Source organism: Anser brachyrhynchus (assembly GCF_964034855.1).
Source record: "Anser brachyrhynchus genome assembly, chromosome: 4".
NCBI classification, from domain to species: domain Eukaryota; kingdom Metazoa; phylum Chordata; class Aves; order Anseriformes; family Anatidae; genus Anser; species Anser brachyrhynchus.
The window spans coordinates 76,730,045-76,744,896 of NC_137698.1; the positions used below are offsets into that span (position 1 = coordinate 76,730,045).

At 38.4% G+C, this 14,852-nt stretch overlaps 1 protein-coding gene across 4 annotated transcripts in view; it reads right to left on the minus strand.

Moving 5' to 3' along the window:
* Positions 1-14,852, minus strand: part of DNAAF9 (dynein axonemal assembly factor 9) — a 74,948-nt gene that overhangs the window by 21,187 nt on the left and 38,909 nt on the right. For all 4 annotated transcript variants that reach the window (XR_013951348.1, XM_080592235.1, XM_080592236.1 and 1 more), the window contains 6 exons: positions 11,023-11,126; positions 7,535-7,681; positions 3,887-3,975; positions 3,574-3,672; positions 3,184-3,301; positions 1,284-1,372 (listed from right to left, as the gene is read on the minus strand). Coding sequence is in view for 3 of the 4 variants with exons in the window: in XM_080592235.1 (XP_080448361.1) it covers positions 1,284-1,372; positions 3,184-3,301; positions 3,574-3,672; positions 3,887-3,975; positions 7,535-7,681; positions 11,023-11,126 (646 nt within the window). In the remaining variant the exon portion in view is untranslated. The remainder of the gene's footprint in view (positions 1-1,283; positions 1,373-3,183; positions 3,302-3,573; positions 3,673-3,886; positions 3,976-7,534; positions 7,682-11,022; positions 11,127-14,852) is intronic.

The window sequence follows — 14,852 nt, forward strand, 5'->3', positions numbered from 1 at the left end:
GGAAAAAGTTAGAAATATTATGTAATAGAACACTATTTACTTCTTGTTTTGAACCAATGACCAAACCCAACAATGACAAGCCCCAAGACTCCGCATTTCTCATACCACGTGCGAGAGAGAAATTTACTTGGCTTTCAGCATAAGCACATTCCTCAGACTACTGCCAAAAGGGTTTGTGGTTTTTCATTGCCTCTTTTTTTTTTTTTAAATAAGACAATGTTCAACAGCTTCTTCAAAGCAGCACATCATATGAGCAATTCTGATCTTTGTTGGTGATGCAGTAAACAAAACTTAGATTCATGTAATTTAAGACTGGGCATGAAAGTATTTCACTGCAAAAATAAAAGTAATTATGACATTTGTGGGAAAATGTAATGTCCTGTAATACTACATCTCATTCAAAAACCACCTTATGTTTGCCTTGAAGAGAGCCACTAAGATATTCCAGATCAACTCGCTAATACCAAGACATCAAGTTAAAAGTAATACAACAGAACAGTCCAGAACCTTAATAAGATTAAACTCTATGGTGTTCGGCTGTAAGATTTAAAAGGATAAGAATTTTGATTTTCCAGAACAAAGAGCTGTATCGACACACACTATGGTAAATTCTTACAGCGGATTTATCTTATTGCCATGCAATACCTGTCCTGAATATATCTCCTGCAACTGTAGAATAGAAACTAGATCAGATTTTAAAATGTTGTAGTAAGGACCATTAGTATAGTGTTTTCCCCAAGAAGAAAAATGCATTTTAGACTCGCTACCACACAAGTTAATAAATGGAAGCTGTTCAACTGTTTCCTTCAAATTTTGACAAGACCTTTCCCATGCTTAAGACAAGATTCATTTGGCCCTTCTAAGATTATTCTCAACTATCTGTAGCATCAGTGGTAGTTCCACACTTGTCATAGCTCTGTAATGATACCTCTGGTATTCTTAATATGGAATATCAAGAAGAAATCTTTTTTTTTTCCTTCTCTAAATGTCTAGTATCTAAAATCAAATCTGCCTGGCGTAACACAGTTAACTGAGATACCTGAAATAACAGAAATGTGCTCATTCAATGCCTCCCCATAGAAAATAGACCCTACGCTGTGCTACGTAGAACTATCTAAAGTGCCTCATAATATTCACTGAATGTACCCTTATAATATATCTGATTACAAATCAGAAACCAGGATACATAAATTTTTTTTTTTTTTAAATTCGTTCATGTTGAGTAGTTCTTCGATTGTAAGTAAGACCACTGCTTTGGACTGTAAAACCAGAACTATACGAACCTTCCATGCTCCTTGTTAAAAGTTACAAGAAAAGCACACAGATCGCTGCTGCGACATCCTGGAAGACCTGTTATAATGGTGATAACAACCTAAAACACAAGAAACAGAAGGGGACAACTTAAAAGACTAGAAGAAATAAGCGAGCACCATAAAAAGGTTCTAGCACCATACATAAGGCTCTCTATCTCCATAAAACTTGAAGTCTGAACAGAAAATTAAGTGACACTAACCCACAGAAACAACAAGAAAGTGAACAAGACAACTGTAAAAACATCTGCACGATCCCTAAGTTATTACATCTTTATAAAATGATGTATCACCTTGTTTGTCATACCTTAAATATTAATTAAAGGATAATTAACAAATAGAGCAGATAGCATTATCAAAGCCTTTACAGTAGAACCTAGTCTGAAGTGTAAGTCTTAACATGAGACAAAACACTGCAACAGACCAAGAGGTTCCATTTCCTGTGGTGAAAAGGGTACATCCAAAGACATACAACAGTATTTGAGCAAAGTGGTTTCAAGGAAGTGATGCCTTATTTTGGACAGTCTTAACTGTTGAACACAAGGAGCAGTTCCAAGTTTCTGATGCTGAGCCCAGTGTGTTATATCCAAAATTTAGCACAGATCTAAGCAAAGGTGCAGGCAGTTTTGAGGAGGGGTGGGAAGAGGCTGCACAGTAACAGCTCCAACATGCCAACAGCTTTTCTGCATAAAGCACCCCTGTTGCCATTATGTGCATTCTTTGTGGTGTTGAAAGAGGGATCAGAGCAAAGAAACAGTGAGAAGCCAAAGCACATGTAGTTCTATATTACATGCTGGAATACGGTACGGAGGTAAGCATATGACCTCTGGAAACACGGCTAAAAACAATTCTGTGCTGTGCTGAACTTGATTAAGGAAATTATGTCACATTGGTAACCACCCCGCACACTGTGTATCATCCTAATATAAAGGGACAAATTACCTCTTCCATTTTCTAACTGAAGTATAGCTGAAGATAGCCATCTGCAGGTTATTTGTATCCTATCCTCAAAATCACTTTTGGATGCTAACAGACAATGAGTAGGCATAATAATACAGATAGAGAAGTAACTCAAAAAAAATCAAAGTTTGCATGTTTTATAGAAATTGGTATAACATTATAGATTTTTTTAAGACATTTAAATGAACCTTAAAATCAGATTTAAAAACACTAAGAGTTTACTTATTAATACTTAAGTGTCAGTATGGTCTCTGAAGAGACCCCAGGAAATAAGACTGCTACCACATTGCAATATTTGAAGAGAAAGGCCGTATTTCTGCTGCTTTGCTTTCCTTGCTTACAACAGCTTTCAAATGCTGGAAAGTTACAAGGAAATTATTTCTCTGAAAATGCTATCTAAAGCACCCCTTAAGTTTGATGATTGTTGTTGCCCCTATAAAGAACAGAGTGTTCTACAGATAATATCAGCAAATGTTAAATATCATGTACTACCTCTATGCTATTTAAAGGTCTTATGTTGCAGAGAACAAGTCAGTTAAATTATTCAGCAATTCATAAAAACAAACTACTACTTCAGGGTAAACTCTCTGGACATTAGAGAAAACTGCTCAGTTGTGAAGATCTACTGTTCGTTTTCTGTCCCTGTTTCACCAGACTGAAGGGTCACTGGCACTTCCAAAAGATTGTTTAAACACAAAATTAAGTAACGTAAACAGGAAAACAAGACAGAGCAATTTATTCTAAGAAACAGACTTGAAACACATTCAGTATGAACTGGAGCAGTAGGCACAGCTAAACGCACACCATGATGCACGTCAGTATTGCATTACCTGCAGTGGAACCAGTAACAGCCAGAATATTTGGTAAACACTCTGTGCTAGGGATAGAAAGTATTGTTGCACTGCTTTCTTACCTTATCACTTTCTGCTTTGCTCTCAGGAATGATTTCTGACTGTTGCAATAAAATAGGAAGATGTGCTCTCATTATAGGCTCGCGACTGACGCTGCTGACAGTAAAATGCTGCACAAACCTTTCAAAAAATAAAATTTGGGTTTTTTTTGTAAATAAAAGACCAAAAGACTTCATTCATATAAATAGCTGGGATATTACTAAAATAAAATTGTTAAAAGGTCAAACGGAGGCTTCCTAGTGAGGAAATAATTCATCTCATAGAAAAAAAATACCTACTGTGAAGACAGACTTATTTAATAAGCAGTTTTTAGATGATGATTACATACAAGAAAATATTTTTGTACCATTTCTGTCAACCCTAATCCCTTGGAAATAAAAATAATTTCTCACCTCTCTAATTCTGGGAGGGCAGCAGATATTTTCAGTTCACTGCATCTTTCCCCAGAAGGAAAAGACAAATAATTAAATAGCTTCTGACCACTGGAATGTCTGAAAAGAAGCAAAAAAAAAAATCAATTGGTTAGTTGAAACAAAAAGCCTAGAAGTTTTCTTTCTTTAAGCCAGATGTCTACATAACTAGCACAAAAAAACAGTGAGTGTCGCACTAAGAATGCAGAGATTCCTTTTTGAAACGTTATCAAAAACTGAATCTGATGGTAGCACACAGTTAACATGGAATCACACTTAAGCAGCATGAACTTACAGTCTCTTCTGTGCCACTGACAGAAATTCTTCTTGGACAACTCTTAAACAGAATCCTGAGTTTCTCTGGTTTTGCCATGAAGAGAAAACCTGTAACAAACCAGACCTACTTGTAAGTGTCATTATTTTGGATTTTTTTTTTTTTTAATTTAAGAATTACTTTTATTCACTTAAAAATGCATTTATCTTATCCAGCCATTAAAATATTTCACAACATTAGTTTTGCTGAAAATATTCAAAATACAGAAGAATTCTCTGCAGATCTGATCTGAAAACCTCAGCTATATTGGAACTACTTGAAGAAATAACTTTACTAAACAGTCTGGCTTCACATGGGTCTTTTAGTCATAGCACTTCTTTACTAGAAATGGGAGGTATTTATAGTCCAACAGCAGTGTATTAATTCAGTTCCTGCTGTACAACTCCTCTAAGCATTGTTGTAGTTTTCATTAGGTAAGATTACAGCAATCTTATTTCTAGAAATTTAAGAAAAATTCTCTTTCTATGCAAGAGAAAAAGGAGGCATTCGTTTCTCTGGGGAACAACATTTGGCTCACATCCTACTGCTCTAGCCAAGTCACATTAATATGAATGGCATTCTGAACCTAGAAATCAGATTCAGATGAATCACACAGTATTTAAGTGTTCAGTATTTCCCTTCTTTTAGTAAGTAAAGGCAACAGCCATTGTCATTTTTCACAATTATTTTCTGCAAGACAAAACAATCGAGGAAGGACAAGACTGCTTTCCATTAACAAATCGGCATCCTAAATGCAAGGGTACTGAGATAAAAAACATTAAAATAAAATAAACTTCTGATATTAACAAAGACAGCATTGCTCATGTAGAATGAACCATGCAACCAAACAAATAGCCACTTCAAAACTAAGGCAAATGCCTACAAGGGATGGAAAGAAGGACTGGTAAACAGAAAAAAACATTACTTAGAAGTCAAAGTGCTAGGGATAAAGCAAAAACGTAGGTCAGACTGAGCCAGAACTTGAAAAGGAAATCAACAAAACCGGAAACCGTCCTTTTTGTATGACTTCAAGGAAAAAAAGAAAAAAGCTGCTCTCTGTATGTCCCAAAACCTAATCAAAGTCACCTCAACTTTCAATTACAGTGGAGATGTGAAAGGCACTTTCCTGTCTTTGCAAGATCTTCACACCGGATTCTATTCCTGTGTGCTCAAGATCTTGCAACCAACATTGCAGTTACAAAGAATTTGATACACTCAGATCTGGAGGGATGGGTAATTGCCATTTCCTATTTCAAGGAGGCTTGAAATAATTAAGTCATAGTTCTAGTGAGTCTGCTAAGTGAGATATCCTGTCATATGACTGGAGAAGACTAAAACCACTATCCGTATTTCAGTGAATCTTTGCAGCTACAGGTCTGTAAAGCAACTATTAAGTCTACGCAACTTCAGTGTTATGCAGAGATTTAGATAAAATTTTGGAGGAAAACAATAAATACCTGTAGTTAGACACTAACAAAATATAATACCTGACTGGCATGGCTTACACAGCAAGGAACACTTGGTCTTACGGCTAGTCTTCATTCACGTGATAGTAGCTCCTAGACAAACAACACAGTTCATCTGCTTGAACATGAGCAAAGCAACTGGTATGGTGCCAGCCAGTTGAGAAACTGCAACTTAGCTGCTTAGTGAATGCTCCAAAAACACCATCGATAACGGATTTGGCAAGAACTGAATTGACAGCCTTGTAGGGAAACTAAGCTGGGAGACAGTCGTACAGCACTATGATGTTTTACAGAAAAAGTCTAACAAATAAGAACGGAAGAAACAGAGAAAAATATGAAGAAGGTAAGAAGGTAGAAATGAACACTCAAACTTCTGGAATCAGATGGACAGTCAGTGGGTATCAGAAGGGAAGGACCTGAAGGTGTTTCTCAAAAAAAAAAAAACACACCAAGAACTGTTAATTCAAGGCAGCAGGGCAAAGCAAAGGCAAATGAAGGATAACAACTTTTTCTGAAGATAACTTATACTGCATCTATACAAAACCCAAATACCCTCATATACAATACTGCACACAATATTGAATATTTGTAGCCAAAAACAAAAACAAAAAGAACTATTATAATGATCAGAGGAAAAGAGAACATTTTATAATAATAGACTAAAAAGGATCTGGTTTTATTTTGTCAGACCAAATAAGCCAGAAAGAATAGGTCTGAAATCTCTGAACAGCTCAAGCATTTCCATTGGGAAAACAAAATAAAAGCAGGTATAAAAGTAGACCTAATAAAATAGGCTAAAAATTCAAGAGCAAAATATTCACGACCGCTCACACAGCTGAACAGTGGGAGGACTCTAAACACTTAAGATAAAAGGAGAAATTTTATGGAATCATTAATGCTACCAGTGGGGACTGTACTCACTGAGCTAGGTGGTCTTTTCCAGTCCTGGGCTACAATCACACACTAAAACCCTTGCAAAGTCCTAAAATCTCCAGGCTCATTTCCTCAAAAGTGCTATTGTTATAAAGTTTCGTTTATTAAAAGCTCATCTGCATTACAATGCATGAAGCCAACCTACTCAGAGAATAATACAATGCCATATGGGATACTTAAAGACTTAAACAAAACTTCCCTAAGGATCACGATCCAAATGTGTCTAACCACGAAAAAACACAATGGAACCTCTGCCACTGCATACAATTGCTGCAGCCAATTATACACCAGTACTACATTTAAAATGCAACTACTAGAAAACAAGCTTTTAGAGCAATCGCTGACTTCAGAATACAAAACGAAAGCACATGGTGACTATTAAACATAAACTACACAATCACTACAAATACACACAAAGTTTCTCACACATGCAAGTTCCTAAGATCAGAAGCAATCATGCTCCTGGGAAGGACTACACGGAACTGCTATCGGTCACATAGAAAACCCAAGTTTCTGGATGGAAAAGAGCCTCTGGAGGTCTCCAGACCAATCTTCTGCTCCTAGCAGGACTACTGCTGGCAGCACGGATCAGCTCAGCTCAATGGATTTATCCAGCCAAGTTTTCAAAATCTTCAAAAGTGGAGACTAAGTTTCTGGGTGGCCTGCTCCAGTGCTGAACCACCCAACCTCTTGCTGAAAAGTACCCTCCTAACATCCAATCTGAACGTTCAAAGTTGCAGTGTATAGTTACTGCCCCTTGTAATCTGCCACTAATGAAAGAAGTTCATTGCAACAGTCCTTGCTACAGTCATTAACTGCTACATCTTGGTTCTGTATGAAAGATAAGCAGCCTCAAAATCACAGACACCTCTCCATATCTTCTGTCAATACCATACAACTTCATAGAGGTTTTCAGTGTTCTAACCTGTTGCTCCTTCAGTACTAATTGCTTCTTCTCCTTTCCAAACCATGCTGGTGCACTGAGATACAGGAAAAGGTTTTGCTCGTGAAGAATGAGGCAAGAAAGATGTCATACTTCAAACTTTTCTGAACCTACTTATCAGATGACAAGCTGACCTAACATAAGAAGGAATATACTCTTTTTTTTTTTTTATAAACACAAATATAATTAGTTTACTCGGACATTAACATTTACCCTTGCCTCTCATCTGAAACACAAAGAATAAGTGTTTGGGGTGGGCTAAAAAATTGCTATCTTTATTTACTTTACCTGTGAATAAAAAGCTTTATAAATCTTCGTTTTGGGGAAAAGTGCAATCATCAAAAAGTTATCTCGGGTATGGAATTCAATTGGTAGATGAGTAAGCAAGGAGCTTTTGAAGTCTATAAAGAGAGCAGCAACAATACTGGTTGAATCCTAGAAAAAGAAGAAACAGGACAATTTATAAATAACAGTTATTGAAAGTGGAAAAAAAAAGGCTTAATATATTACGACTATAACAGTTCTTTTCTGGCCTATACTACTTGGCTTGGCACACATGAAGATCTGAAGGTTCATTAGCTTGCATATCGCTGGTACAGCAAATTATCACCTGCTGTACTTCTCAGTTCCTACTTTGCAGCTATTAGCAATATTGTACACTTCAAAGAAAACCCCTGAGATTGTTCACATATGCTTTGAATCCTCAAAAACCAAAAGACATACAAAAAAACATTCGTATTTTAATATCTACTCCTTTACCCCCTTCTTTTCCCTCCGCCACCAACACCTAGAACTTTAGGCCTTTCCTCTACTAACTGCTAACGCGTAACAGAGCCACCTTTATCTATACCTGTACATCTCCTGACACAAGTTCCTTAGAAGAACAAATTGAATCTGTCAGTAGAAAGATTAGAAGGATGGTGTGGTGCTACTGCAAACTTTTATACAACTCTCTTCAGGTTCTGACCCGAAAGAAGCCCCACTGCCAGCAGGTACATCTGTCAGGCCCAGAACTGAAAATGTGGGCTGCTCTCGTGTTCAAGTGTCCCGTTTCTCTCAGATTCTACAAGGAACACGAACTCCACTGAACCTGTTGCTTCTTCACCAACAGAAAGCTGAAGCCTTCAAAACCAGTCTCTCTCAGAAGCATTGAACAGAGATTATCTAATTTTTCTTCTATGAAAACAAGAACGGCCCTGGGCTTTCTGGATTTTGAGATAGCCATTAATGTACAACTTGGCAGGATGCTCAAGTGTTTCATGCTCAAGTTTCAACCTGCAACTCTCTTCACACCAAAATACTGGACACAGAGTACAACCCAACAGTGAGAAACATCCCCGGAAAATAGGGGTTCCGTTACTCGGTGTACAAATCAGAATTTGAGTAACATCCATCTTGGACATGGAGAAAGAACCCTACTTCCTGATTTTAGAGGAAAGCTCCAAACGGGGAACATTTACATAAGAATCGTTATCAATTAAGAAACATTTGCAAATGGAACCTCTACCCTTCACTGACTCAGGGATTAATTATGAAAGTAATCTTCAAGTCACTGAGGTTACTGAAGAACATAAATGTTTTGAGAGAACAATTTCTCCTAAGCGAAAATGACTTTTAGCTCATGGCCCACAGACCCCAGGTCCTGTGGGATAACTGGAAGATTTAATGACGACTGAAGTATGAAAACTCATACATGCTGCAATCTGCATATGAAAAAGCACAACAGAACATGTTCCTCCTCCTCCTGGAAAATGTTTAGCATGCCACAAACTGAAAAAGGCTGAAAATAAACATCAATATTCCCCACGGGCTTACGGTTAAAAGAATTAATTTCCAAGTTTTACAAGATGTTAATTCTGTTATGAAATCTAAGTATTACTTAATATTTGTTCAGTTGATAATAAATGACCAAAATGAATATTGGATTCAGGTACTTAAAAGCTTCAATCCCTGTCTTAAATAAGACTCTAAAACCAAGCATACAGCATCTAATCTTTATACAATAAAGATGCTTAGGTAAAATTTCAGCTACAAAAGAGAAAGAAATAAACCTGGGAATTTAGAGACTGGGCGACAATGTAGTCTGTTGGATTTATTTATTTTTAACTTCCTAGGATGGCTGGTGCTAGGCCAGAATGCAGACCAGTACTGCCTTACATCCTGGCGATGTACGTTTGGTTGTACCAAGATTGCGATGGGATGGTTATTGCTTTAGACATTCATGGCACAGTTTTGTGAGCAATCTACTGTACCCTCTATGCGCTGGATGCCTGTGAGCTCCGAGGACTTCAGGAGTTTAGGTGGCAGCTAGGCACCTGGATTCTCAGAACAGAGAAATTTGCAGCATGTGTTGGAGGCAGAAATACATTTTCAAGTCAAAAAGAGGAGCATCGAGCAGGCATCATGAGACAGCTGCTAAGAAACCGTACTCTGCATCACTTAAAGTCTCTGTATTTTTTATTTTAATCCTAGCATTATCATTTACTTTCCATCAATATTGTTGCTGCAATAACGTTCAGCAAAAGCATAACAATTAGCGTTCTTCTCCTGTCACTTAACATTTAAACTCTCCACCCTTGTATTATGCCTAGTCAGTTAAACAATAAAATGCTCTCTGTCAAGGTTTAGCTTTACACAAAAATCTGGCGTCGGTTCAAGAATGATAGCCAGGTCCCATAAATAGCTAGTTTTACGAAAGTGAGTGTCTTGAATCAAACAATAGAAGGAAGGTCAGCGTTAAAATAGCTTCTTAAACTACCACTGGGCAATTAATATGATATACAAGAAAAGGCAGCTAAGGTAAGATTCTCTTCGCTCATCTCAATTGAATAGCACTTTTATTGTATTTTACTGTTTTCCTCCATTATACGATGAAATTACAACTACACAATGCTTTCTGGAGGTCACTAAGCAAATGTGTAATGCTGTACCTGAACATAATAGAAACTAAAGGAAATAATTTTTTTTGTGTGCGCGCTTAGGAAACAATAACCAAAATAATGTCTTTTCCATCCTGAAAAAGTGATAGTTAACCCAGTGTGCCTGCCTTGAAGAGGAAAAAAAAAGAAAAAAGCTGAGTTGCCATCATCATCCTGGCTCTATTCCCACTGAGCTAGAAAACCGAACTATTAGCATGGCAACTTCACAAAGCTGAGTGAAGAGATACTAAGCCGATCATAGTCATACACTTTTGTGATTCCTAACACTGGCTTTTACTGAAATTACTTGGAATATGTATAGTTACAAACAGCATGCCTCCCCGTCTCATCTCTCAGCCTGGAAAAGGCGAACCAGTCACTCCCTTCACCCTGTCAGCTACACAGTGCTCTACGACAGGAGACAGACACTGCTCGTGACCTCCCCAGAGATAAGAAGTACACAGCCACGAACGTTTGGTTGAAGGTTAAATGTATTTTGAATAGAACGCAGCATTTTGCTATCTAATATGCCGTAGGACTTCACAATGCCTTGAACTTTTCTCTACCCATCACTTAAGACAGCTAGACATTTTATGAAAGCTATGTTCTGCAGTTCCAATAAAAAGCAATTTTACAGACTATTAAGAACACTAATACAAAATTCTGTCCTTGGAGTTTAGCTAATCAATAATTGGTTTGGCTACCCAACACAAAAACAGTAGATATTTGCATCAGTTACTAGTTTTACACACGCTTATAAAAATTCAACTGAAATTAAACATTTTGCATTATTAACATACAAGTAATTCTGAAATTTGATAAAAAGTTTGTGACAGTAGGAACAAACAGAACACTCACCCCATCATAGAGACAAAGGGAATTCATATGGTCCTTTGAAATGGAAATGCTGCCATGGTGGGGGTCAGAAAAGAGAATACCATCTGAGAAGAAGTACAATTTGCCTAGAATGTGAAAGAAAAAAGTAACTGAGGTGCGTACCAATATTTCAACATCATATGATGGATGAATGCCTCTTTCTCAGGAAGAATCTATGCTCTTGCAGAATTTTGTCATACTTAACACAGAACGCATTTGAGTGAAGACCTGCAATAGCTTCTAGGCAGCATTCAGAGCACAGTTATCTGCTCTTCACTGGATCTCACTATCAAGGGCAGGAATCGTGACCATGATTACATTTGCTTTAATCTTACCCCTGAAGCCCACTTACCATAAATACCGTGGTTCATTTTTTAGGGTTGGGGGAAAGGGGGGGGAAGGTGGTCAGACTTCCAGCGAAGAGCCAGCATATTAGTACAAACCATGCAGACAGCAAAAAAAAATCTCAGACAACAGTTTGCCTTTACTCCCTCACCAAGACAGAGTTGAAAACAGAAAAGCCCTTTACCAGCAGACTTGCCTGTCCTTGCACACACCCAGAACCACCCGTTCACACAGATCCCCCGTACGCGCTGCCATAAATCCTTGCTCACTGCTTCCCCTGCACAGCACCACAGTCAGGATGGCCGAGCGGTCTAAGGCGCTGCGTTCAGGTCGCAGTCTCCCCTGGAGGCGTGGGTTCGAATCCCACTTCTGACAAGTTGCTATTTTCTTCAGGAGCCGCCTGGGCGTGGGGCTGGGCACCCTGTTCTGGGGGTGCCGCTGAGGCAGGGGTTGGACCAGAGGGATCTGGGGTCCCTGGGCCCACCTCAGCCACTCTGCGATCCTCAGGGGCAACTGTTTCTGGGCTAGCAATTTCCCTGGAAGCTACTGACTTACAGCTGAGAGAGACACAGAGTTCATTTTATCTCCTTTTTTCTTGACTCTTTGGCTCTTAGCAAATCTGATGACCAGGGAAAGCAGCTGGAAAAATGAGAAGCGGCAAGGCTCAGTGGTATAACAGAAAGAATATTCCAAAGCTTTACGAAGTGACATTAGCAAAAAGCTAGTTTCTGACGGTCCTAAGAAAGCCATAAACAGAAGACTAAGTAGGGGCTGCCAGCTGGACCTCTGCTACCAGTGCCAGACCAAGCATTAAAAGCAGGATCACATCCCATACAGGCAAGCATGTGAGACAGCAAAAAGGACAGGGAAAGGTAAAATAAAGCAGCTTTACTCAGAGCTGAGCTCTAAGAAAAAGCAAAGCTCAGCAGCAGAACACCTACAAGATACGGCTAAACTTGATTGTACATCCAGCTCAATCAAATATGCTTTGAAGAAACAATAAAAGATGAAGGCAAAGAAATAAGATATTTTCCTCTTGAAATGGCAACTCAGTAAGACCTTCAAAACAGTTTAAGTCCTAATACTGAAAAGAAGCTTGGTAAGAAATCAGAGTACCTAAGTGATTTCAACAGTTACCAAAAAAATGCTGTTAGCTACAAATGCAACAGTTTTAGAGTGAACTTTCTAAAACCATGCTGCAAAGACAACTACTCTTATAACACACAGACACTACTGTTGTAAGCAGAGCAATCACAAATTTGAGGTCCAAATTCAAAGTAAAATGGAGAGAACCTAGGCGTCAAATAATCCACCACATTGTTCAAATAACTAGAAAGTTTCACACAAATAAATCAGATGCGGAGGTTTCACAGTCTATGTAGACAAGAATTTCATTGCTGACAAAGGGCTCACAAAATTCAAAAAGCACAACACAACACAGGTGGTATTTTGTCGGCTGAGGAAGAAAAATGGCCAAACACAACATTAGGAATACATTTCTGCCAAATTTCACAGAACGTCCCATTGACAAATCTGAGAAATGGGGAAAAAAGCAGGAAAATTAGATATATTAATTCTTCTCTAAAAGGAAAGGAAGCCAAAAAGAATAGTAATTAATCTAAACCAATATTGCCCCCTTTAACATTAAAGTCAGTAAATTATATCAAGAACAACTTGATATACCATTTGTACATTTTTCACAAGTCACAAAAAAATCACAAAAGAGGCAATTTAATTGGTACGAGCGACTGACTCAGTAAAGTTCACCCCATAAAATTCCAGAAAACATTAGACATGTTAGCATACTAAGGAAGAGGCTTAACAGACCAATTTTATTCCACGAACTTTAGTCATGGATGTAAAGCTTATTACAGCAAGACAAATGACAGAGAGGAGGAGTGCCTGTGTGACAGCATCTTTTTCACCTCGCCTTGCCAGGCTAGATGGCTGCAGCCCCAGCAGAGCCCAAATTGGAGCACAGCAAACCATCTTGCAGCACACATGAAAGGGAACGAGATCAAGTTCATTTTCACTTGACACCTGAGAAAATATCTCACTCGTTGAAGTGTTACATCATGGCCCTTATACCACCTACTTATAACTCTCCATCCCAAGAGCTATGGAAACGTTTAACTTAGCAAATCTACCAAAAAAGGGAAAAAACACACTGCTCCACTGAGGCAGAGACAGACAATTTTCACAACGCTAAGAAAACCATTGACTCTTCTTCTCCCTGACTATTTACCGAGTGAGCCTGCACCCACAGCACTGTGTTGCAAAACAACAAAATAGCTAAACATGTTGTTCCGCGTTAACTTTTCCTTTAAGATCTATTAAATTGGAGTGAAAAAAAATTCCAGTATGTGAAACTTGCTGTTTTATTGCTATGAACATCATTATTTGTCTTCAATAGTCTTAGCTTTTTTCTTTTGTAGTTACGCAAAGTATTTTCCTCTGAAGATTGACAGCGTATACTAAGCATTCGGACATCAGCTGGTCATCTCCTGCTGCATCAATACTGTGACACCAGTACCTTCTCTGGACTGAGGCATATAGAAGCAATATGCCTTAAGAAATGTTTTAATTCAGTAACTTATTCTCCTGAGTTTTTTCAAGGCAAAGCAAGGCACGTTAATGCAATGCTTCGGTGTGAAGGAAAATCCTGCCAACAGTCCTCCTAAGTCGTGTTCTTAGCACGAATATCCCGGTAACATAACTAAAGTTCTTCAGTGAAAATGCACCAAGACAAGCGGTCTATCCAAAATCATTGCTTGTCATTTTGTGTCAGAAAACAGTAACTTCACCGAATCTGAAAAATACTGAGAATGAGCATCTTTCTGTTGTACAGTGAGCATCTGTACTAATAAAGTTCCTGAGTGAAAATGACAACGGAAAAAACACTGGAACAGCATGTCAGCTCCAGGCAGAGGCTTTGGTAGATGCAAAGAACACAAGGCTATAAGTAAATTTAGAAACAAATCACAACACACAGGCAGCGTATCACGCTGCCCAAAAGGTACTTACATGTTGGCCTTCACTTCTTATGTTGGAAGCCCACAGCATAATGTCACTACTTTAACGCCCAGTCTTTCTAACCTGATGTTCACACAGGTACAGAAAAAGCCAAACCCACATACCACAACACTCATTAAGGGGAGAAAAAGCCAGTTTGTGCATTCTTTTGTACTTTAACTATATCTTAATAACTATAACTGTCTCCCAGGCTCGCAAAGACTAATTTTCTCAATCATGCGATGGGAGCTGCATGTGCGTCAAAAGCAAGTCTATAGCTCTGCTAGCAATTCTTCTTCTACACCTAGGAGTTCCAAGCAGAGGGGTTGGGGACAAAGAAGTAAAACACGGAGTTTAGCAAGAGATTTACAGAGGCAAGTACAAGGAAAGCAGCTTAAACTGATGGTACAGATCTGTGAATCCCAGAAACTGCGCATCTCATGTTCAAAAACACA